The sequence below is a fragment of the Saccopteryx leptura genome, chromosome 2, assembly GCF_036850995.1.
Source record: "Saccopteryx leptura isolate mSacLep1 chromosome 2, mSacLep1_pri_phased_curated, whole genome shotgun sequence".
NCBI classification, from domain to species: Eukaryota; Metazoa; Chordata; class Mammalia; order Chiroptera; family Emballonuridae; genus Saccopteryx; species Saccopteryx leptura.
In genome coordinates this window covers 32,328,935-32,352,099 of record NC_089504.1, presented here as the reverse complement: position 1 = coordinate 32,352,099, position 23,165 = coordinate 32,328,935, and the positions used below count along the sequence as shown (strand labels likewise).

General features: G+C 40.5%; 1 protein-coding gene across 1 annotated transcript in view; it reads left to right on the top strand.

Moving 5' to 3' along the window:
• The window catches only part of TMEFF1 (transmembrane protein with EGF like and two follistatin like domains 1), a 91,973-nt gene that overhangs the window by 38,310 nt on the left and 30,498 nt on the right, over window positions 1–23,165 (top strand). Inside the window, exons 4-5 of the mRNA XM_066367545.1 lie at window positions 2,589–2,615; window positions 5,365–5,461. Of these exons, the coding sequence (XP_066223642.1) occupies window positions 2,589–2,615; window positions 5,365–5,461 (124 nt within the window). The remainder of the gene's footprint in view (window positions 1–2,588; window positions 2,616–5,364; window positions 5,462–23,165) is intronic.

Sequence of the window (23,165 nt, the reverse complement as noted above, 5' to 3'; positions counted from 1 at the left end):
GGGAGAGACAGTCAGACAGACTCCCCCATGCACCCGACCGGGATCCACCTGGCACGCCCACCAGGGGGCAACGCTCTGCCCACCAGGGGGTGATGCTCTGCCCCTCCGGGGCTTCGCTCTGCGGCGACCAGAGCCACTCTAGTGCCTGGGGCAGAGGCCAAGGAGCCATCCCCAGCGCCCGGGCCATCTTTGCTCCAATGGAGCCTCGGATGCGGGAGGGGAAGAGAGAGACAAAGCGGAAGGAGAGGGGAGGGGGTGGAGAAGCAGATGGGTGCCTCTCCTGTGTGCCCTGGCCGGGATTTGAACCCGGGACCCCTGCACACCAGGCTGATGCTCTACCACTGAGCCAACCGGCCAGGGCTTCCATCTCTTCTTTTACTGCTTTCACTCCTTTTCCTTTTTACTTATAGAAGATGTAATTTTTTTTATGGTTGATTAATCAAAATGGAACACAATGTAAGACTTTCTGTAAAATCCCATTAGGATTTTGCAATGGGTACTGTACTACATAAAATATATTTTTCCAGGTCCTGGCCGGTTGGCTCAGTGGGAGAGTGTCGGCCTGGCATGCAGGAGTCCCGGGTTCGATTCCCGGCCAGGGCAAATAGGAGAAGTGCCCATCTGCTTCTCCCCCCCCCCTCCTTCCTCTCTGTCTCTCTCTTCCCCTCCCGCAGCCGAGGCTCCATTGGAGCAAAGATGGCCCGGGCGCTGAGGATGGCTCTGTGGCCTCTGCCTCAGGCGCTAGAATGACTTGTCGCAACAGAGCAACGCCCCAGAGGGGCAGAGCATCGCCCCCTGGTGGGCGTGCCGGGTGGATCCCGGTCTGGCGCCTGCGGGAGTCTGTCTGACTGCCTCCCCGTTTCCAGCTTCGGAAAAATGCAAAAAAAATAAAAATAAAAAATAAAAGAAATATATATTTTTCCAGTTTTTCCTGATTCTGCCACATCTGGGAATTTGATTCCTGTCTGAAGGAGCTTGAAGGGGAGGGGCAGTACTGTCTCGAGTGTTGTCTCCCCCTCTGGAGAACTGTTGGAGGAACTGGGGTGGGTTCTCCAGGATCTCCCCCGCCTGCGCAGTGCTGGAGAAAGCGTCAAGTTCTCCACTTGCCATCTCTGCTTTTTACTGCTGTGGGCTCATGATACTATAGCAGTACTCTTTTTTCAACATGTTCTGCGCCATATGTTATTTTTTTTTATAGGATTATAAAATAAATATTTTACATTCATTACATTTTAGGCTGACTTCTTGCTTGTAATTTTGAGGGAGGCTCTTTAATTTCACTAGTAACAAGTCTCCCACCTACACATCTTGGTGAGATTCCTTATGGTTAGGTTTCCTAGGGGAAGTTAATTTCTTCCTTCCTTTCTTTTTTTTTTTTTTTTTTTTTTTGAGAGAGTGAGAGACATAGAAAGGCTCAGAGAGATAGTGAAGGCATCAACTCCTAGTTGCTTTCACTTTAGTTGTACATTGATTGCTTCTTGTACGTGCTTGTGCCTTGACCGTGGTTGAGCCCGAGTCCTGTTGCTCCAGCCAGCGACCTTGAGGTCTTCCTGCCAGCGACCTTCTGGGCTCAAGCTGGCAAGCTTTGGTATCTTGTGGACGAGCCCATGCTCAGAGCCAGCGACCTCAGCATTCCGGGTCGACACTGTATCCCAGGGGTCCCCAAACTACGGCCCCGTGGCCGCATGCGGCCCCCTGAGGCCATTCATCCGCCCCCCCCTCCCCCGCTGCACTTCCGGAAGGGGTACCTCTTTCATTGGTGGTCAGTGAGAGGAGCATATTGACTATCTCATTAGCCAAAAGCAGGCCCATAGTTCCCATTGAAATACTGGTCAGTTTGTTGATTTAAATTTACTTGTTCTTTATTTTAAATATTGTATTTGTTACCGTTTTGTTTTTTTACTTTAAAATAAGATATGTGCAGTGTGCATAGGGATTTTTTTATAGTTTTTTTAATAGTCCAGCCCTCCAACGGTCTGAGGGACAGTGAACTGGCCCCCTGTGTAAAAAGTTTGGGGACCCCTGCTGTATCCACTGCACTGCTTTGGTCAGGCGAGGAAGTTGCTTTCATCAATGATATGAAAACATCAACCTTGAGGTTATTCCCTTCAAAACCTTGGGGCTTTTTAAAATCTTTTTCAGCTTTGAGTTTTTATCCACAAATTTCATTAAGAAGATTTTTGGAGCAAGACCCAAAGCTCTTTCCCTCCCTTTTTAATAAAAACAGCTTATTCATTATTACTCTCAAGCTTTAACAAAATTAAATTTTCTTCTACCTTTTAAATGAGTTAATTAAAATATTTTCTATTTAGTCTTTTACTTTACCATATTTTTTGGTTACTGCTCTGTGCAGGGCACCTGGATATTTCCTGAATGGACTGCAAAGATATATGAGATACAGATGATTGTATGTCCAAGGAATTTATATGTGAGAAAGATACAAAATAGCTATATAAGAATAAACCATTAGCTATATCTAAAAAATGAGAAAAGGGTATCTATGTTTGATATTTTGATAGGAAATTTTCTATTTGATAAAATGAAATTTCCAGGAAAAGTGTTCATATTTACTCTGTTTTCCTTCTCAGATAATGGCTCTGGATCTGGAGAAGGAGGTAAGTTTCAAGTACCCCTTAAAGTGCATTTGTTTTCTTTCACTTTTTAAAATAGTTTTATTGAGCTAAAATTTACATTCCATATACAATCCGCCCATTTAAAGTGGATAATTCAATGGCTTTTATTACGTTCACTGAGTTGTACATTCCTTACCACAGCCAACTGAAAAACATTTTCATTATTCCAGAAAGAAACCCCACTGTTAGCCATGAACTCTAGTCCCTCTGTCCCCCTAGCCTGGCATTCTGTGTTTCATGTGGTGGTTTTTCACTAAAGGTGTGTTGTCTGACGAAGGGGAAATGGAGTGCCTGTTAAATTGGGGTCGTACCAGAGCGCGCTCTCCTTAGTCATCCCCACACGTGATTTTGGCTTGGACCAGGTTACTATTTGTAACTCTCTCCCACCCCATGCTTACACATTTTTTCTCATCAAAAATTTTCAAGGTACAGTATTGGAAACTCTAGGGTGAGTTGCGCACAGCATAGAGAAGACTGACAGAGCAACGCTAGTGGAATCTAGAGTTTAAATTAAAACATTCATATTTTCCTGTTTTTAATTTTATTTTCTAAGTATATGAATTATTTCTGCTGTATAAAACTATTTGGGAACAGAAGCTAACAGTGTTTCTCTAAATTATCAGATAAGAGTTAAATAATCCTTCTCATAGTTAATGAAGCTCTAATTCTTAATGGATATCCACTGTATACAAAATAATGTTTGAGGTACTATAGATGTAGTAAGAGAAAACTCACTGGGAAAGTTCTCACTTATACAAATGAGAACTGCAGTTGGGATCCTTTCAACGCTATTTAAAACCTTACTCTAGACTTCCACATTTCACAGAATCCTCAAGGTTCTTCTCTGGTAGGGGTTTTAAAAATCACCTAGAGAATAGCCCTGTCCTGAGGAAGAAGTTCAGGGATGACAGTTTCAGCGTGGAAAAATGATGGCGGCTGTCGAACAAGAGAATTTGATTGAAATGGACATGTTCCAGCAGAAACTTCATGGTCATGCGTGAAGAGTCAGATCAGAAATTCTATATCATAGTGCTGCAAAGGATTTTAAGAGATCATGTGGTTTGGCCCGCGTGGTCAGATATTACATAATTAGGAAACTGTCATTGATACTACATTAAAGAAGTGGAAATTGATCGCAAGATTTGCTTATATATTATATATAGTACAGATGTAGAATGTCTTGCCTTGTGAATGTAGACTGACCAATATTTTTAGGGAGGTGATATTAGAAAGGCTTAGTGGTTCACTGAGATTAATATGTAAACATTAGTGAGCTCGTGGTGACTATATGATTGCTAGATCTCATGATGTTTCTGAGGCCTTAGAATTACTTAGGATTATGATTCCTTGAGTCTTTTTGGGAGTGTTCATGAAATTTTGGTGAGGATTCTGACTTAAAGTATAGACAGACACCAGAATTTGGAAGTTTTATCAAACAGGCGCACTAGATCTGGATACTTCTCTTTCAGCACCTTTTCACTGATTGGCATCCCTTGAATAAGGTGTTCTTTCCCAAACCAGACTGGGAAATTAAATGAGTAAACTGTAATCCAGAGGTCCCCAAACTACAGCCCACGGGGCGCATGCGGCCCCCTGAGGCCATTTATCCGGCCCCTGCCGCACTTCCGGAAGGGGCACCTCTTTCATTGGTGGTCAGTGGGAAGAGTACTGTATGTGGTGGAGCCACAAAGCACAGTGTCACTCACGTACAGTACTACTTCCAGTGACGCTGGACACATGCATCATGGCTCCGGAAGCGCGCCATATCACTTGTTACGGCCAGCAGTGACAAATATGGAACCGGACATTGACCATCTCATTAGCCAAAAGCAGGCCCATAGTTCCCATTGAAATACTGGTCAGTTTGTTGATTTAAATTTACTTATTCTTTATTTTAAATATTGTATTTGTTCCCGTTTTGTTTTTTTACTTTAAAATAATATATGTGCAGTGTGCATAGGGATTTATTTATAGTTTTTTTTATAGTCTGGCCCTCCGACGGTCTGAGGGACAGTGAACTGGCCCTCTGTGTAAAAAGTTTGGGAACTCCTGTTGTAATCCCTAAGCCGGCCTCAAAACTGACTTCTTTGTCTAGTTTGAGATCATCATAATAGGGTCCACTCACATTCAGACCTCCAAATGTAGGGTTCCCTAAAATGTGTGATGTGTGCTGAATTGGGATCTGATGGTAGGTATTGTTTCTAGAGCTGGATCATGGGAGTCCCACACACTTCTGCATTCTGGGTATTTTTGGCTGTGCTAAGTGGCAAAGCAGAAAAAAGGGGCAAGTCCTTTGTATGGAGACCCCCTTTCCTTTTAAAAATTTGGAGATCTTTTTAAACGCTAGAATTAGTTGTTATGTAGTTAGAAAGACTATTTCAATAGAATAAGTTACTGGACTAAAATTATTGCTCTTTTTTTTCCTCTTCTCTCTTAAGTAATGTTATTTGGTAGTTTTTTTTTAAAGGTAACTGATTATGAAAACCTGCCATATTGTTCCTTTGTGCATAGATTAAGGTATTACTTTGCTAGCACCAGTACTTGTTCCTCACAAAATATGTTTCACTCAGTAATGGCAATGTTTTCAAGCACTGAGAGATTTTGAAAGTAATTGTTTCAAGGGCTGGAGTACATTTCCCCCAGAAATAGAATAATTGCTGCTGAAAATGTGAAGCATATCTGGGAAGGATCCCAACTCTTGATTGAAAATTAAATTTTTCTTTTTAAACAGAAGAGGAAGGGTCAGGGGCAGAAGTTCACAGAAAACACTCCAAGTGTGGACCTTGCAAATATAAAGCTGAGTGTGACGAAGATGCAGAGAATGTTGGGTGAGTTCATTAAGAAAAACGGATTAACTTACTAGTTTTTTATTATTATTTTATAGAAAGTATCATTTAACTTGTTTCTTAATATTTTATGTGCACCTTTTTTTGTTTAGTATTAGTCTATTGACTTCTCTCTTAAGTTGATACAGTGCTATAGTTATTTAAGTCTGTTTAAGTGTTATATTTTAGAATGATAATTCATTGTACTTTTAAAAAAATTTTACCTGTCTTTTTTTTTTCAGTGATAGTATTATATATTTTATACCAAAGGATGAAGTAGAAATACTCCTATTCTGAATTATCCTATATTATACCTTCAGTGTCAACAATAGTTTCTTCTTAACTTGAATTTTTACACGAAAAATTTACATTGTACTTTCATGTATCAGAAATTCCCAAACTGTTTCAAAATTTTAGATTCTAATAAGTAAATATCATATAAGTAAAATTTATTTATAGAAATTCCCTGTTGCACAGACTAAGGTTATGTTGTTTTATTTTTCTCACTCATGTTCAGCCTTCGCTGAGGTGGGTTTTGTAGCTGGATGACGTTGTGTGTCCAGTTTTCCATTTACTCTGTAAGAAACGGCATTATCTGGTGGAATGATATCAATAAATCACCAATCTTCCTTTTATCAGGCTCCGATCTATTTATTCCCGGTCTCAGCCTGCTCTCCCCTCCCTGTGGTGCTTGCCCTCTATGTGGCCGCTTCTAAAAGCTTTAATGCCGACTTCAGGCCCTCTTCAGGCCCTCGCAGCACAAACGGCTCTTCACTTCTTCAGCTTACCCTCCGTGCATATTTTAAAATGCTTGTTTTATAGAGACTTACTCTTTCTTTCTTACTCATACACGTTTGCTGTGTATTTTCCAGTCCTGTGTTTTATTCAGCCTGCACTGTGTGTTTGAGCCTTTCATTGAATAGTAGTAATACGCTATAATTGGCATGATTGCCACAATGAGTTTTACAAATCAGGATCACACCATTTTCGGTATTATGTAATGTTCAAAATCAGCCATTTGGATGGCACTTGGTAAAATGTCTGATAATTTACTTGTTATGTATTTCAAAGTAGATGCGAATTGGCAAGCGACCAGTTTGTTCAGGAAAAAGTGAATTCAGCAAAGCCTGAATTTGCTCTGCTTCTGCATGCTGGTCACTTGGATTGACATACATCTATCGATTTCAGTCAGAGTGGTTTGATTTGGAAGAACATGTTTTCCAAGGTAGATAGTATAGTCTGTAGGACAAGGGAGAAATGGGTAATATAGACTTGCAGAGAGAACACATACTTGATGTTACACTCTCTTCTCACTTCCTCACTCTGTGAATAATATGACATGATGAAACAGCAGCACGCTCATGTGTGTGTTTGTAGAGAGCTAGTTCTTTTCAGTGTTTTTTCCTCAGGACTGTTTTATAATAGCATTCAGAGTCAGTGATGGGTTGGCTTGGTTTATTGATCTGTTTTTATTCCTTTGACAGTATCTCTCTCTGTTCAGTCTTATTTTGTGTATTTTTCTGCAATCATTTTTCATCTCTAAATTGAAAGAGATCTTGGGCTTAGAAGTAGAACCAATTCCATCTAGTATCAGAGGTGGTCCAAGTGTGACATCTACATGGAAAATGCACATCTTTCTCTGAACACTTCCTCAGGATATAATAGATAGTCTATGTCCATCAGACCAACTCTGTGGTGTGTACTAAATTTATTTTGTGTGTGTTTATTTATTTAGAGATTGCAGCCACTGTTCTTGCAAATATAGGCTCTAAACATAAAGAAGTGAGTGCAGAACACTTACTGATAATGGAGGACTTACTGATAATAAGGAGCATGCAGACTAAGGAGCCAGCTAAGGAGGAGATACACTGGGACCAGCAGCTAAGTCCAGGCCAGGAAATTGATGCAATCATAGGAAAGTACATTAAGGAAGCAATTGGTACTTTTACCTAGATAATAAATGATTAAGCTAAAATGGTTGTTCCTCGGTTGGCTCAGTGGTAGAGCTTCAGCCCGCTGTATGGATGTCCCAGGTTCAATTTCTGGTTAGGTCACACAGGAGAAGCGCCCATCTTCTTCTCCACCCTTCCCCCTCTTGCTCCTCTCTCTCCTCACTCTCCTCTCTCTTCTCTCTCTCTCTCTTCTCCCCTCCTGCAGCAGTGGCTTGATTAGAGCAAGATGGCCCCAGGCGCTGAGGATGGCTCCATGGCCTCTGCCTTGGGCGCTAAAAAATGGCTCCAGTTCCAATGGAGCAAGGGTCCCAGATGGGCAGAGCACTGTCCCCTAGTGGGCTTGCCGGTGGATTCCAGTCAGGGTGCATGCAGGAGTCTATCTCTCTGCTTCCCTTCCTCTCACTAAAAACTGAAAAAAAGAAAAAAAAATAAATTAATAAAATAAAATGGTTGTTCCTACTATGGAAGGAGACAAAAGGAAATTATAGGAATCTCTAATATTATAGTCTATAAAACATTTATGGTTGATTGTACTTGGGTTTGACATTTTATATGTATCGATTGCAGTGGTTGTTGTAATTAAAAAAACAATTTTTAAATGGGCCATAGTACAAGAAGGCTGTATAAGGGTTGTATAACTACTTCAAGGAACCTTCTGTGTGCTTTTCATGGTTGCCGCCAGGTGAGTACTAACATTTGTCTAAAGGCAATTTTGACACAATTATCTAGACCTGTTAGATATAGAAAACTGAGAGATGCTAAAATATGACATTAGCCATTAAGCCTTGATTTTTATGTAAAAACATATTTATTAAGAAGGTATTACATAATTTTTATTAAAAGATAAGATTTTAATTATTAAATAAAAAAGATCTTAGTTACAAACCAAGTACTCTGATCATGACTATTATTATAAATTCTGTCAGAATCAGAGAATGTTAAAGTTGAATAGGATCATAAAATTTATTTTCTAATTTAATCCATTCGCTTTACAGATGAGAATACTGAGGACTAAAGTCAGAGGGTTTTGTGGGGCAAATTCTCCTAAGTTCTAGAACAGTTTTTTTTTTTTTTTTTTTTTAAACACCTGCCTCCCTATTTTTGTCTGTTTTCTTCTATGTTGTGGACTGCGGCTTGATGACTTTTTAAAAATCAGTGCCCTCTTCTTTAGCCTGGTTGTACCTGTGAATTCTTTACTTATCATTTCCTCTGAGTACTAAGTGCTTTAAAGTTTTTGGTTTAGTTTTTATCTAGACTACTACCTGCCAATGTATTATTGATTCTCTTTATCAATGACTTGCAGACTTTTTTGACCACAGTTTACACTATGACCTAACACCCATGTTCACAGACACATGGTAATAATCATGTTGATAATCCCATACTCATTCTGGTGACCCTCTGCTCAAGCTGGTGAGCCCACACTCAAGCCACCTGAGCCCCGTGCTCAATCTGGTGACCTCAGGGGTCTCAAACCTGGGACTTCAGCATCCCAGGTTGACACTATCTACTGCACCACCACTGATCAGGCTCCATCCTATTTTCTTAAAAACTGCTGGGAGTGATTCACTAAAGTGACTTCATAACCCACTAGTGATTATGATCTATAGTTTGAAAAATAATGCTCTATAATATAACCATAAAGGATATGGTATTTAATGTCATACTTTTAGGTATTGCTATTCATTTAAAAATATTTTATATTTTTCTCATTTTGAAATGTCTTTCCTGTCAGAAGAGATGTTATATATCCTAGTTAGTTTCCAAAGGGCAGCTAAATTCTTTCTCTTGCTGTGAAAAGCTTTCCCTCTTTATCTTGTTAATAGTTTTAAAAAAATCTAGCATTTGGGGGAAGAGGATAGATGGTACCGTGTAGGTTGATTTTCTGCTGGGAGATAAGTGCTGAGTTTTTATTTAGTCATTTAAATGGAAATTGATTTAAATATATTGTCTTCTTCAACAGAGTATACAGAACATATTTTAACAAGATTAGTGTTATTATAGTTTTTAGACATTTTCACATAAATTATTTTTAGCTCTTTATGGTGGGAGAGTAAGGAAGTTTTGTCCTTATCCTACAGGTGAAGGTGAGGTCAGAAGAGGTTGAGTGGCTTGCAAGTAAGCAGCAAAACCCAAACACAGCCCTTACCACGAAGGGCTTACTCACCGCATTGTGCGTACACGTGTGTACTGCACTGTTCTCAGGGGCCTTTGGTGCTCCTGGTAGCACTTGTTTCACCCCTTGGCTTGGGGATCCATTTTGCTTGTGCTTTGGATTATTCTGTTGTTTTTTAAAAAAATTTTTCTTCTTCCCTGTAGGGCTCTTAGCTGTTGCTTCTGGTGCTGTCTGTGTGCCCTGTCACTGAGCCCTAGCCTAACTGAAGATGGCCCCAGTTGTTAATTTGCTTCTCTGCTTTCCTGCCATAGGAAACAAAATGATTGTAGTAACTGTATCTAACGTAAAATAAATTCTAAATGTAAGACCAGAGTAAATAGGTCCTTGAGCGTACTGTAGGAACTTTACTTATTGCATATACTGTATTTTATTGCTCTTGTCTGCTTAGTGGCTATTTAAATTTTTACAATTTGAATTATTTTTGCTTCTGAGAGATTTTTCCACCCCTTTCTTCCTGAAGCACTGTCTCTCTGGTAATATCATGAGTTTTTGCCTGGGTTTGTGGTGGCTATCCTCACTAATGCTAATCTTTGAATTTATATTTAATGTGAGGTAGTTGAGGTTCCAAGAAATTCGACTCCCACGTGGGTGAGGTTTCAGTATCCCATTGTGACCTTTGTGAAATACAGTGGGTAGACTTTCTACTTAAACCTAAAAGTTGGAAACAGTACTTGTTTTGTAGGAAATTATATTTCTTAAACCCCATATTTTTAGCAATCACACCTTGTCTTTTTTTAAGTAATATTTCTAATCTGAAGTTATTGCTGCAAGATAGCCATCAGCTACTTGCCTGGACAGTGGGCCAAATAATCATAGAACTCCTTCTCATTAGTATCTTTTCAATACCTGACCTAAATTCCTGCCCACGAATGGTTTGGATAGTCTGTAGATGTGTAAGGCATATAACTCACAAGGTGAGTTACAAAAATCCTCAAAAAATTTGTTTTAACTTAGTGATGCATTTTGTGGAGGTAGCTCCTGCTCTTCCACCCCTTTGATTTCCATCTCTTTGGAGATGCTGCCTGGGAATGTTTCCTTTGAGAGGTTTGTTTTTAAAATGCAAAATGTGGTATCCCCGTGACCTCTTGTGACCTCTTGCACTTTTCTGAATGCTCCCGTACTCTTTGATACTTTGCCTCTGTTATTTCTTCTGTCTGGAGTCCCATCTCTGTTTACTTATTTGTTTCTATTCCTCTAGACTTGGATGAAGCATGACTTGGGTCAGAAGTTAGTACCTCTTCTCGGAAGCTTCTGTTGCTCTGTTCCACAGTCGCTATGTGTTAGTTGACTTAATTCTGTGTTCCTCCTTGGTCTTGAGAAGCATCCTCTGTACCGCACTTAGTACACTGCTGGGATCCCTGCAGGCTGCGGGCTCCTTGAGGACAGGAACTCTGTCTTGCTGATTCCTACATTGGATGAATTTGTCATAAGGTTGGATATCATAGAGTTCCTCCATGGATCTTTTGTGAACTCCCGGCAGTTCACACCAGAGCTTTGTTATTCATGTAGAATTGTGCACAGGGTCATTTTGAGGACTTAATATGTGTGAAAGAGACTAGTAAGTAGTATACTGAACTTCTAGTTTCATTAATTGTTGGTTAAATCTGAATAACTTCACATAAAGTTATTTAAGCTATTGTTTTCTCACCTGCTAATAAACTTGCCATATTTCCCTATATATAAGACACACCTCTTTTTTTGAAAAATTTGGGGTCTAAAAACTGGGTGCGTCTTATACAGTGGTTGTAGGTTTTTTTACTTGCATTTCCTGCTTTTTCGCGGGGATCAGTTGTATGAATTTTATGATGAATAAAACTTGAGTTCAATAACTTTATGTAATACATTTAAAAAAAAAATTTCGGGTCCCCAAATTAAGGTGCATCTTATATATGGGAGCGTCTTATACACAGGGGAATACGGTATATTGAGAAGGAATGGCACTTTTTTTGTGTGTGTGTTTTTCTGAAGTTGGAAAAGGGGAGGAAGGCGGACAGACTCCCTCATGCGCCAGACCGGGATCCACCCAGCACGCCCACCAGGGGGCGATGCTCCGCCCATCTGGGGCGTTGCTCTGTTGCAACCAGAGCCATTCTAGTGCCTGAGGCAGAGGCCATGGAGCCATCCTCAGGGCCTGGGCCAACTTTGCTCCAGTGGAGCCCCAGCTGCGGGAGGGGAAGAGATAGAGAGAAAGGAGAGGGAGAGGGGGAGGGGTGGGAGAAGCAGATGGGCACTTCTCTTGTGTGCCCTGGCTGGGAATCGAACCCCGGACTCCTGCACGCCAGGCCGACGCTCTACCACTGAACCAATAAGCCAGGGCCGGAATGGCACTTTTTATGTAGAGTAAGGAGAAAGGAAGAAAGGAAGGGAAAGGTATTTTTCCATAATAATAATACCTTCCAAATGTGCATAGTATTTAATGATTTTGAAGGGCTTTTTACAAAAGCTTATTTGATTGTCTTCCACCAGTATTGTGAGGTATCATCCCTATTTGTGATTTGTAAAATCATAGTTAAATCATAGAAGTCATTGAATCATTTATTTATGTATGCCTTCATGCCTTTGAAATTTGCAGTGTTAGTAATGAAAAAACTTTAAGAAGCATTACACTAAAAGGTCTGTTTCCCTCCCTGTTCCCCAGCCTCCCAGTTGTCTTTGCCAGAGGCAGTCACTGTGATCTGTTTCTTTTTTAATCTCCCAGAAATATTTTATGCATCTGCAAGCAAATATGTACATGCATTCTTTTTCCTTTTTTCAAGCTAATGACAGCACATTATACATACTGGTCTAACACTTTATTTAAAGCTTTTATTGTAAAATGTACATTGCGCAAACAAGTGTTTAACACATGCACAGGCAGTTTAAAGAATACTACACCTATGTCCCTAACACCTTGGGTGCAGAATAGAATATTGCCATATTACCAGTGCTTGCTGAGCATTAACCCAGCCATGGGAAGAAAGGGCAGTATTGCCACTCTTACATTGAGCAGTCTTTGGGTCACAGCCTGGCTTTTGGCTTCCCAGAGAGTTTACATGGTTCCCTTTTGGGAAAGTCAGTGGGCAAGACCATGAGTGAGTCCTGGAGAACAGAGGGCTCACTGAAGTTGAGATGCCTGTCAGGATTCTGATGTCCCTGGGTATGGCTGACGGGCAGGAACATCCTCAGAGAGTGGACTTTGTGTGTTTTCTACTTCTGACCTCGCTGTAGCTGACTTCTAGCTCTCGGGAGCATGTCAGTTAAGTGAATGTGCTCATTAGGTTCAGGCAGCAGGACACGGAGGGGAGACTAAGAACTTCAATGCCATACAGTCAAGACAAGTTAAATACAGATCAGAATCTGGACCAGGCTGGTGTTCTGTCCTCTGGCTAAAAAGAGGACACAGTGACACTGGGCATCTTGGTAATGGCAGCCAGTAACAAGACGGTCTCCACAGTGAAACTGTTTCCGTGTCGCTGGTTGCTTTTCCATCTTGTATGTAGCTGTCTTCCCAGGATCTTCCTTTAATGAGTGCCTTTGCCAACAACACTCAGTTCTCCAATTCTCTACAAACTGGATGTGCCATCATTAATTTCATTTCAATTCTGACACTGTCTACTTGGAGTTAGCATAGAGCCTAAAGCTTAAGGGCTCAGACCCACAAGACTGTCTCCACTTTAAACACTAGCTACAAATGAGGTCTCTTGCACTTCTGCCTAGCATACTATTAAGTTAGAGGTTCCCAAGACCTTTCCTACATTTGATAATTTGCTAAAATGATTCAGAGGACTCTCAGAAGTCAGGAGGGAGCTCTGAGCCATCTCATCAGCATACAAGACACTGCAATCACTGAGAAAGGGTTTTTAAGAGCTCTGAGCCAGGAACAGGGGATAAAGACCAGATATATATTTTTTTGTTATGCCACAGATATGATTTCATAAATTCCTTTACCTCATGCCTATGTAGAATACTCTGTTTCTTATGATTTTTATCTTTAACTTCTTGATTTTAGTCTCCCAGTTTAGTATATCTTTCTGTATCTTCTTGAGAAAAGGGTACAAGATGCTTGAAAATGTTTTTCAGCTGCAGCTAATACTATAACTTGGCAAGTGCATAATTCTAGCTGGAAGATTATTTCCCCTCGGAATCGTGAAAGCAGTGTTGCTGTTGTTTTCTAGCTTCCAGTGTTGCTCTGAAGTCTGAAGCCATTCTGATTCCTGAGCCTTTGTATAGGATTTGTTTTCTCTCTCCAAGCATCTTCTTTGTACATGTCCCCATTGTAATGAAATTTCACAATCTTATGATGCCCTTCCTTGGAAACTTAGTGACTTCTGATTTGAGACATCTTCCAGTTAATTCTTTGATGATTTCATTTCTTCCCCTCCCCTCCCCTCCCCTCCTGTCCCCTCTCCCTCCCTCCCTCTGTCCCTCTCTCCCAGACAGACTCTCACATGCATCCCCAGCAAGCCCACTAGGGGGGGTGGTGCTCTGTTCTTCTGGGGCATTGCTGGGTTGCTCAGTAACCAAGCTCTTCTTAGTGCCTGAGGTAGAGGCCATGCAGCTAGCCTCAGCACCCGGGGCCAACTCACTCCAATTGAGCCATGGCTGCAGGAGAGGAAGAGAGAGACAAAGAGAGAAGCGAGAGAGGGAGGGATGGAGAAGCAGATGAGTGCTTCTCCTATGTGCCCTGACCAGTAATCAAACCTGGAACATCCACACGCTGGGCTGATGCTCTACCACTGATCCTACCAGCAGGGGCCTTTCCTATCTTTTCTATTTCTGGAGTTTCTGTTATTTGATGTTGGACATTCTAGATTAGTTTTTTAATTCTTTCCTTTCCTATTTTCTATTTTAAACAGTTTTTCTGTGCTTTCAGAGAGGTTTCTTCAACTTGATCTTCTAGTACGTTTTTGAGTTTTTTCAATTCTGCCACACTTTTTAATTTCCAAAAGCTCATTTTTGTTCTCATGGTTGCACCTTTTTTATAACATCCTATTGTTGCTTCACTATTACATATCTTTTTTATGATTGTGAATTATTAGTTGGTACTCTATCTGATGAAATGATGAGATTTTCTTTTACACATTTGTATTCAATGGGTTATAATCTGTACTTTAGTTTAAAGTTATATGGCCTTATAAAATAAATTAGGCAGTATTTTTTCTATTCTCTGGCTGACTTTGTGTAATAACAGTATTATCTCTTTCTTGAATGATTGGAATGAATGTGTTCATGAACTTTCTTGTTGTTTTTTTTTTCTGAAGCTGGAAACGGGGAGAGACAGTCAGACAGACTCTCGCATGCGCCCAACCGGGATCCACCCGGCACGCCCACCAGGGGCGAAGCTCTGCCCACCAGGGGGCGATACTCTGCCCCTCCGGGGCATTGCTCTGTCGCGACCAGAGCCACTCTAGCGCCTGGGGCAGAGGCCAAGGAGCCATCCCCAGCTCCCGGGCCATCTTTGCTCCAATGGAGCCTCGGCTGCGGGAGGGGAAGAGAGAGACAGAGAGGAAGGAGGGGGGGGGGGGGGTGGGTGGAGAAGCAAATGGGTGCTTCTCCTGTGTGCCCTGGCTGGGAATCGAACCCAGGTCCCCCGCACGCCAGGCCAATGCTCTACCGCTGAGCCAACCGGCCAGGGCATGAACTTTCTTTTTAAAACACCTGGATCTGATGCTGTCTTTGAGGAATTTTTTTCTAAAAAAGAACCCCAAAAACCTGATTTAATTTCTTTAATGACTATAGTACCATTCAGCTTCTGTTTCTTTTTTGGTAAAATTTGATAGTTAATATTTTTAAAGTTTTTAATTTCCCATTTTCAAACTTGCTAACATATTATATAATATGATAACTTTATCTTTTAATCCATAATCCTCATTGAATCTATAGTCTTTTTTATTCCTAATATATATTTTTTCTATTTCTTTTTTTTAAATTCTGCTTTGTCAGTTTGAAAGTCTTTTGAAAGGAGCAGCTTTTGGCTTTATTGGTCTTCTCATTTGTAACTGTGTTTTCTATTTCTGCTAAGATATATCTGTATATCCATATCTATATCACCTGTATTTTCTCCTCCCTTTATTTTCACTGGACTTAATTCCATTACTCTTTTTTTTTTTGTATTTTTCTGAAGCTGGAAACGGGGAGAGACAGTCAGACAGACTCCCGCATGCGCCCAACCGGGATCCACCTAGCACGTCCACCAGGGGCGAAGCTGTGCCCACCAGGGGGCGATGCTCTGCCCCTCCGGGGCGTCGCTCTGCCGCGACTAGAGCCACTCTAGCGCCTGGGGCAGAGGCCAAGGAGCCATCCCCAGCGCCCGGGCCATCTTTGCTCCAATGGAGCCTTGGCTGCGGGAGGGGAAGAGAGAGACAGAGAGGAAGGAGGGGGTGGGGGTGGAGAAGCAAATGGGCGTTTCTCCTATGTGCCCTGGCTGGGAATTGAACCCTGGTCCCCCTCACACCAGGTCGACGCTCTACCGCTGAGCCAACCGGCCAGGGCCAATGCCATTACTCTTTTTCTAACTTCTTAAATGGATGCTTAGAGATTTCATTTTTAGCTGCTCTTTTAGGATTTGAGCAACACCTTGAAGGCTGTAAAGGACAGCCGGGTGGCTGTTCGAGGCAAAGGTGTCCCAGGAAGAGGCGGCCTGGGGCGCCAGGGTCCTTGGCGTGTCTGCAGGAGCAGCAAGGCCAGTTTAGTGGAAATATATATTTTTCATGATATAAATGTGGAAAATAACTACTTCCTTCCTTTCATTGGTCAATGTCTATGCTGGATATATATGTCAGTCACAGCTGTAACTAGAGAGAACACTGTCTCCGCCACTCATTAGCTTACAGTCTTAGGCTAACTTCCTTCATATTCGGTTTTTCTATTCATCATTTGTTGGAGTCAGGATTACGGGAGGCAAATGTGACTATCCCCTTACAGTAGGTGCTAGGTGTGTTGAATTTGTTGTATTTACTGAAATGATTTCTTTCCACTCGAGTGCACACTCCCGTGCTTTGGGCATCCTGCCCTCTGCTACTGTCGTCAGTCTGCGAACTCCTGTCATTGCTGTAATCCGGTGTATCAGTGGCCTCTGGGGTCTCATATTTTCCTCCTTGGCTCACTGTTTCACTGAGCTGGACTTTTCCTTGAGCTGGTAATTTCATTTTCTTCCTTCATGTGTTGTTGAAACAGAAGCGATGGTTTGTTCTCTGTTCTTGGTCTTCGATGCAGTGGTGCCATCCCACCGGGGACGCCAACTTTCATATACTTGACCACCCGGTTCCCAGTTGAGTGGCGTTGCCCGCTGCTGAATCACTTGTTTCTCCTTACCAGATTGGAATGGTATCTCATCTTTGTTGATGAGCCTTGTCTTAATTCTGAAATAGTTCTGTAATACTTTCTTCCATTAGCCACCGTTTCTCTTTATACTGCCAGCGCAATTTTGCCCTTAAACCCTCGGGTCAGCAAAGTTTCTCTATAAAGGGCCAGATGGTGAATATATTACAGGCCTCATGTGGTCTCTCTTATGTATTCTGCCCCTCCCCCACCCTTTAAATATGTAAAAACCATTTTGACTTAAGTTAGTAACTGTTGTTCTTCCTATGAATTTTTCATTGTTTTTTGGTGCCCTAATTTTAAAATTGAGAAATAGAGCATATATTCAAAAGTATATGAAAACGTACACATTTGGTTTAATACATAAAAATGAAACAAACTTTTGTGACTTCTAGCTTCCAAGCCAGAAATAGACTTTTATCAATACGTACTTCAGATCTGGCCCTGCCTGTCCCTCCCCAGTCGCATCTTTCTCCCACCCACTTGCTATATCGCGTCTTGTTGAAGTCATGCCTCTGCTTTCTTTGTAGTTTTACCACATGTGGTAAGTTTTGTAATTATATACAGTGTGTCCATAAAGTCATGGTGCACTTTTGACCGGTCACAGGAAAGCAACAAAAGACGATAGAAATGTGAAATCTGCACCAAATAAAAGGAAAACTCTCCCAGTTTCATACCTATTCAGTGCAGTTTGATGTGGGCTCACGCACAGATTTTTTAGGGCTCCTTAGGTAGCTATCCCGTATAGCCTCTACAAACTCACCACTGACTGATGGCCTACCAGAACGGGGTTTCTCCACCAATCTGCCATTTACTTCAACTGCTTATCCCACCTAGTAATGTTATTCCTATATGGTGGCGCTTTGTTATAAACGCTCCGATATTCACGTTGCACTTTGGTCATGGATTTGAATTTAGCGAGCCACAGAACACACTGAACTTTCCTCTGTACCATCCACATCTCGACTGGCATGGCCATGGGCTGCTCTGCTGTATACATGGTGTTACGTCATCATCTGCACATGCGCACATGCTGCCACATCATCCTACAGAAACTGGGAGGGTTTTCCTTTTATTTGGTGCAGATTTCACATTTCTATCATCATTTGTTGCTTTCCTGTGACCAGTCAAAAGTGCACCATGACTTTACGGACACACTGTATTATATGGCTCTTGATTGATTTTGAATTTTGTATAACTGGAATTGTACTTATGTGTTCCTTCTTTTGCTCAGCATTCTGTTGTTGGGATTCATGAATGTTAATGCACACAACAGTAGGTCATTCAATTTTGCTGCTTATCGAATGGGTTGACTAGCCCACATCCTTTTACAAAGTTCATTTTACTGCTGTTGGACTTTTAGGTTGTTTCAGTATTTTGCTCTCATGAATAATGCTGCTGAGGACATTCTCACTCCTGTCTCCTGGAGCACAAGTAAGAGATTTTATTAGTAGTGAAATTGTTGGGCTAATGCAAATCCAGCTTTTCATGGTAATGTCTGTTTTCCAAACTGGTTGTACCGGTGAGCTCTCCCCCAGCAAAGGAAGAGAACGCCCTTTGTACCTTATCCTTGCCAACGCTTGGTATTGTCCTTATTCTCAGGTTTTGGCTTTTAGTGAATGTGATCGTGTCTATCTTAGTGTGGTTTTAATTGCATTTTCCTGATTATTGCATAGTTGCACATCTTTTCACATATATTTCTCCTGTAAGCTGCTTCTTTTATTCCTATTTTTCTGTTTATTTTCTATTTATGACTTTGCCTACCTCTTACCCATTGACTTATATATCTTTTTTAAAATAGATTTTTATTTATATATTTTAGATACTGATTATTCATTGCTTATTGAGTTATAACTTGTCTTTTGTTCTCTTTATGGGGCACACTTCATTTCAAAGTTAAATTTATTGGTCTCTTATATTTGATCCTCTAGGTCTTTTGTAATTTTGCCTTTCAAATATAGGTCTTTAATTCATCAGGGATTAAGGAAATCTTCAAACATAGAAAAGAAGAAAAAATAAAGCTTAACTCCTTCCCGTAGATCCATCACTCAGCTTCAAAAAGCCCAGTTTTGTTTCATCTATTTTTACCTTCCTACATTCTTGGGGAAAGTATTTAAAATAATATCCTGGCATCATGTCATTTTACCTGTAAATATTTCAGTTTTCCTCATATTTTATCTCTTTGATATATGACTGCAGAAAGAGGCATGCTAAAATCCACTACGGTGGATTTGGTTATTTCTATTATGGTTTTATCAGTTTTGCTGTATTGATTTTGGGGCTATCTTAAAATGTTTAGAATTATTGTATCTTGTTGGTGAATGAAATTTGTTATTATTGTAAAGGGACCTTCTTTCTCATAATGCTTTTTGCTGTGCAGTCTCTTACATCTGATATTAGATAGAGCACCAGGTTTCTTCCATTTCAGGTGTGATAGATCACTTTTATTTTCAACTTTTTGTATCATTAAATAATTTCTAGACCTTGGCTGGTTGACTCAGTAGATAGAGCGTTGGCCTGTCATGCGGATGTCCTGGGTTCAATCCCCAGTCAGGGCACACAGGAGAAGCAACCATCCACTTCTCTTTCCTTCCCTTTCCCCCTTCCCTCTCTCTTCCCCTCCTGCAGCCAGTGGCTCGATTGGTCTGAGCGTCAGCCTCATACACGGAGGATAGCTTGGCTGATTCGAGCATTGGCCCCAGGTGGGGTTGCCAGGTGGATCCCAGTCAGGGTGCATGTGGGAGTCTGTCTCCTCTCTTCTCATTTAAAAAAGAACTTTTTTCCAATTATTTTTTATTCTGGTAAAAATACCTCTAACTTCGAGTTCACCATCTTGACTATTTTTAAGTGTACAGTTCAGTAGTATTAAGCACATTCATAATGTTGTGTTACCACACCCTTATTCACCGCCCAAACTCTTTTCATCTTGCAAAACAAACTCTACCTGTTAAACACTAACTTGGCAGTCTCCCCTTCCCCCCGCCCATGATGATTACCCATATCATTACATTTCACTTTTGTCTAATAAGCAGCATATAGCTGCCTTTGTATTTTTATACAGACTATCTTTCGGGGGGGGTTAATTTTTATTGAATTTATTGGGGTGACATTAGTTAATAAAATTATACAGATTTCAGGTGCACATTTCTTCAATACATCATCTGTTTATTGCATTGTTATCTTGGTGTTTTAGCTGGAAAATTTACTTTACTTAAATATATTATAAATACTGGTGTATTCTGATTTTTTTTTCTTACTTTGTAATTTGGTCTTGCCTTTCCTGTTTCTTCTTTCTTGCCTTCTTTTGAATTTCTGTTTTCTATTTCAAGTTATGGCTGGTTCCTTCTTTTGTGGTAACCTTAGTCATTCTAATGTGCATATTCAACTTACCACAGTCTAAATTTCATCAATATCTCTGTTCTTAAACTTTATAATTTCAGTCCTGCTCAATTTGCATGTATCATTATAATGTATTTCACTTTTTTTGTTTTAAAAAACTTTAACCCCACAGAGCATTATTGATGTTGTCTGAGATAGTATTTTGTTAAACGTTACCATGTATGTATACTTCTGTTCTTCATTTGCATTTACATGCCAGGTTTCCCTTATAGGATCATTTTCTGCTACCTTTAGAATTTCTTTTACTGACAGCAGGTGACAAACTTAAGTTTTTACTTCTTCCAAATTTTTTTCTTTTACCCTCATTCATGAAAGATTCTCTTTATATAAGATTCTATTCTATCAGGACATTGTAGGTATTATTTCCCTGTCTTTTGAGTATAAGTAAAAATCTGGCTTCCGCTTTGCTTTTGAAGACACTTGCCCTTCTTATGCTGCTTCTTGATGGTAATCTTTCTCTTCTTTCTTGCTGCTTTTAAAATAAGTCTTTTCTGTTGTTACAGAATTTCATTGTGATATTTTAGTATCTAGATTCTTTTTGAATAATCCTGTTTGGAATGTATTAGGCTTCTTGTATATTTACACTATGTTTTTATAGTTTTGGAAAGTTTGATGAGCATTTGTTGAGCATATTTACATCGCCTCATTCAGATTTCTTTCTATTAGGTCTTGTGACGCCGTTGTCCATGCCTCTATTTTTAAAAAAATTGAATTATATTGAATTATTGGGGTGACACTGGTTAACATAAATATACAGGTTTTGAGCGTTCAATTCTTTTTTTTTTTTAAACTATTTATTCATTTTAGAGAGGAAAGAGAGAGAGAAGGGGGCGGAGGAGCAGGAAACATCAACTCCCACATGTGTCCTGACCAGGCAAACCCAGGGTTTTGAACCGGCGACCTCAGCATTCCAGGTTGACGCTTTATCCACTGTGCCACCATAGCTCAGGCTTGAGCATTCAATTCTACAACACATCTCTGTACACGGTTTTGTGTTTTACTCCCCCTCCTCCCAGTCAAGTCTTCGTCTGTGACCATTTATCCCGCACGCCCTCCTCCACCTCGCCTCCTTCCTTCCTGGTGGTCACCGCACTGTTGTACCTGTCCATGCCTCCTAATCTTCCCTGGGTCCTGTCTCTGACTCTCTGTTGTGGTCTGGGTGATTTTCTCTGACCTAACAGTTCACTCATTCACCTTTAGATTTTCTAATCTGTTGTGAAATCTGACCACTGCATTTTTTTTTCTACTAATACATTATTTATTATATGTTCTGTTTTGGTCTTTTAAAATCAGCTTGCTCTGCTTATGGTGTTTAATTCCTTGTTTGTTGTGGATATGTGAGTGAGTGTGTGTGGGCTGCGTGTGTTTTTCTCGGAACTGTCTTTTGGAAAGTGCCTGAGGTCTGAGATAATCAAGTAGGGTTTCTCCAGAGGAGATTGCTTTGCTTCTGTCAATTGCCTAGGGCCCCTCGTGCTCCTTAACTCTTAAAATAAATTCTGGTTTTGAAGTTTTTTAGAACACCCAAGTAGTATTTTAGGTTGTAATTTCCCGTGTGAGAGCTGGCTTGTGGTTTCGAATTCTCTGGGGAGATGCTTTTTTTCTTCCCTTTCTTCACCGCCTTGGCTCAGGGCAGCACTTTTTCTCCCCTTTAACCAGTCCCCTTAGGATATGGAAACTGGTTTCTAGCTTACCCATATGCAGTGGATTGTAGCTGTTTGAGGTACGATCTTTTCTCGGTTCTTCAGACTCCCCGCCTTGGGTAGGTCCGCGTTCTTTGACTTCTATTCCCAGAGGCTGCAAAGCCAAAAATGTTAGTAATTGAAAATACTAACTGGTCAATACCTTCAAGCTGAAAATCAGCCTCGGCATGCTCAGTTGACCTTTCTCTGTTTTTGTCTTCATTTAGCTTTTGTCTTGCATATTTCTTGCTTTCTTGCCAACCTATGAATGTATTTAAGAGACTGTTTAAAAATATTTTACCCAGTATTTTTTATTGTTTTCCGCAGGAGAGTTAGTCCAGAGTCCTAGTCCACCATGTTGCCGAGTCCACCGTGGGTCTCTGCATGTTTTTATTTTTATCATCCATGCCTTGGACTCCCTTGGCCTTCTCTATAAGGCAGTCTCGCAGTCTCAGTGTTCAGTGGGCACTCAGTTATATACAGTGGTACCTTGAGATACAAGTTTAATTTGTTCTGTAACTGAGCTTGTAAGTCAGTCAACTCGTATATCAAACAAATTTCTCCCAATTAAAATAACTGAAATAGATTTAATCCGTTCCAGATCCATGAAACATCCCCAAAGCATCCTAAATTATGAAAAAAGACGTTAATTAAGAAACACACATGTATAGTGTACTTTACCAATGCATAACAAAATATATGAAATAAAAGAGAAAAGTGTTATTTAGTACTGTATTCTTACCTTGGAGACAGACGGGTGTGGCTAATGGAGGTGAATGGAGGAGGAGGGGGGAGGGAGGAAGGGATGCAGGCACTAGAGACCCGTAAACTAAAACTGCACTTTCTTAACACTAAATGAAACTAAAACTGCATTTCCTTTACTTTAAACAAAACTAAAACTGCACTTTCTTTACTTAAAATGAAACCACAAAAACTTAATTGTAAAAAAAAATGCACTTTCTTAACTTTAAACTTAACCTAAGCTTAACATTACATATTTTTCACATAATCATCACCTGTTTTTGCCTTTTTGGCTGCAGTTTTGGCACTTTCACTTGCAGGACTTTTGAATAAAAATCAATCCAAAGATGTTTGCTTTTGCCTGCCTTTTAAAATGTTACGGAAATGTGACAAGTGTCATTAAAAAGTGCTGAAGCACGACAATTAAAACTTTTTCTGGGTGTTTCTTTACAATGAAACTT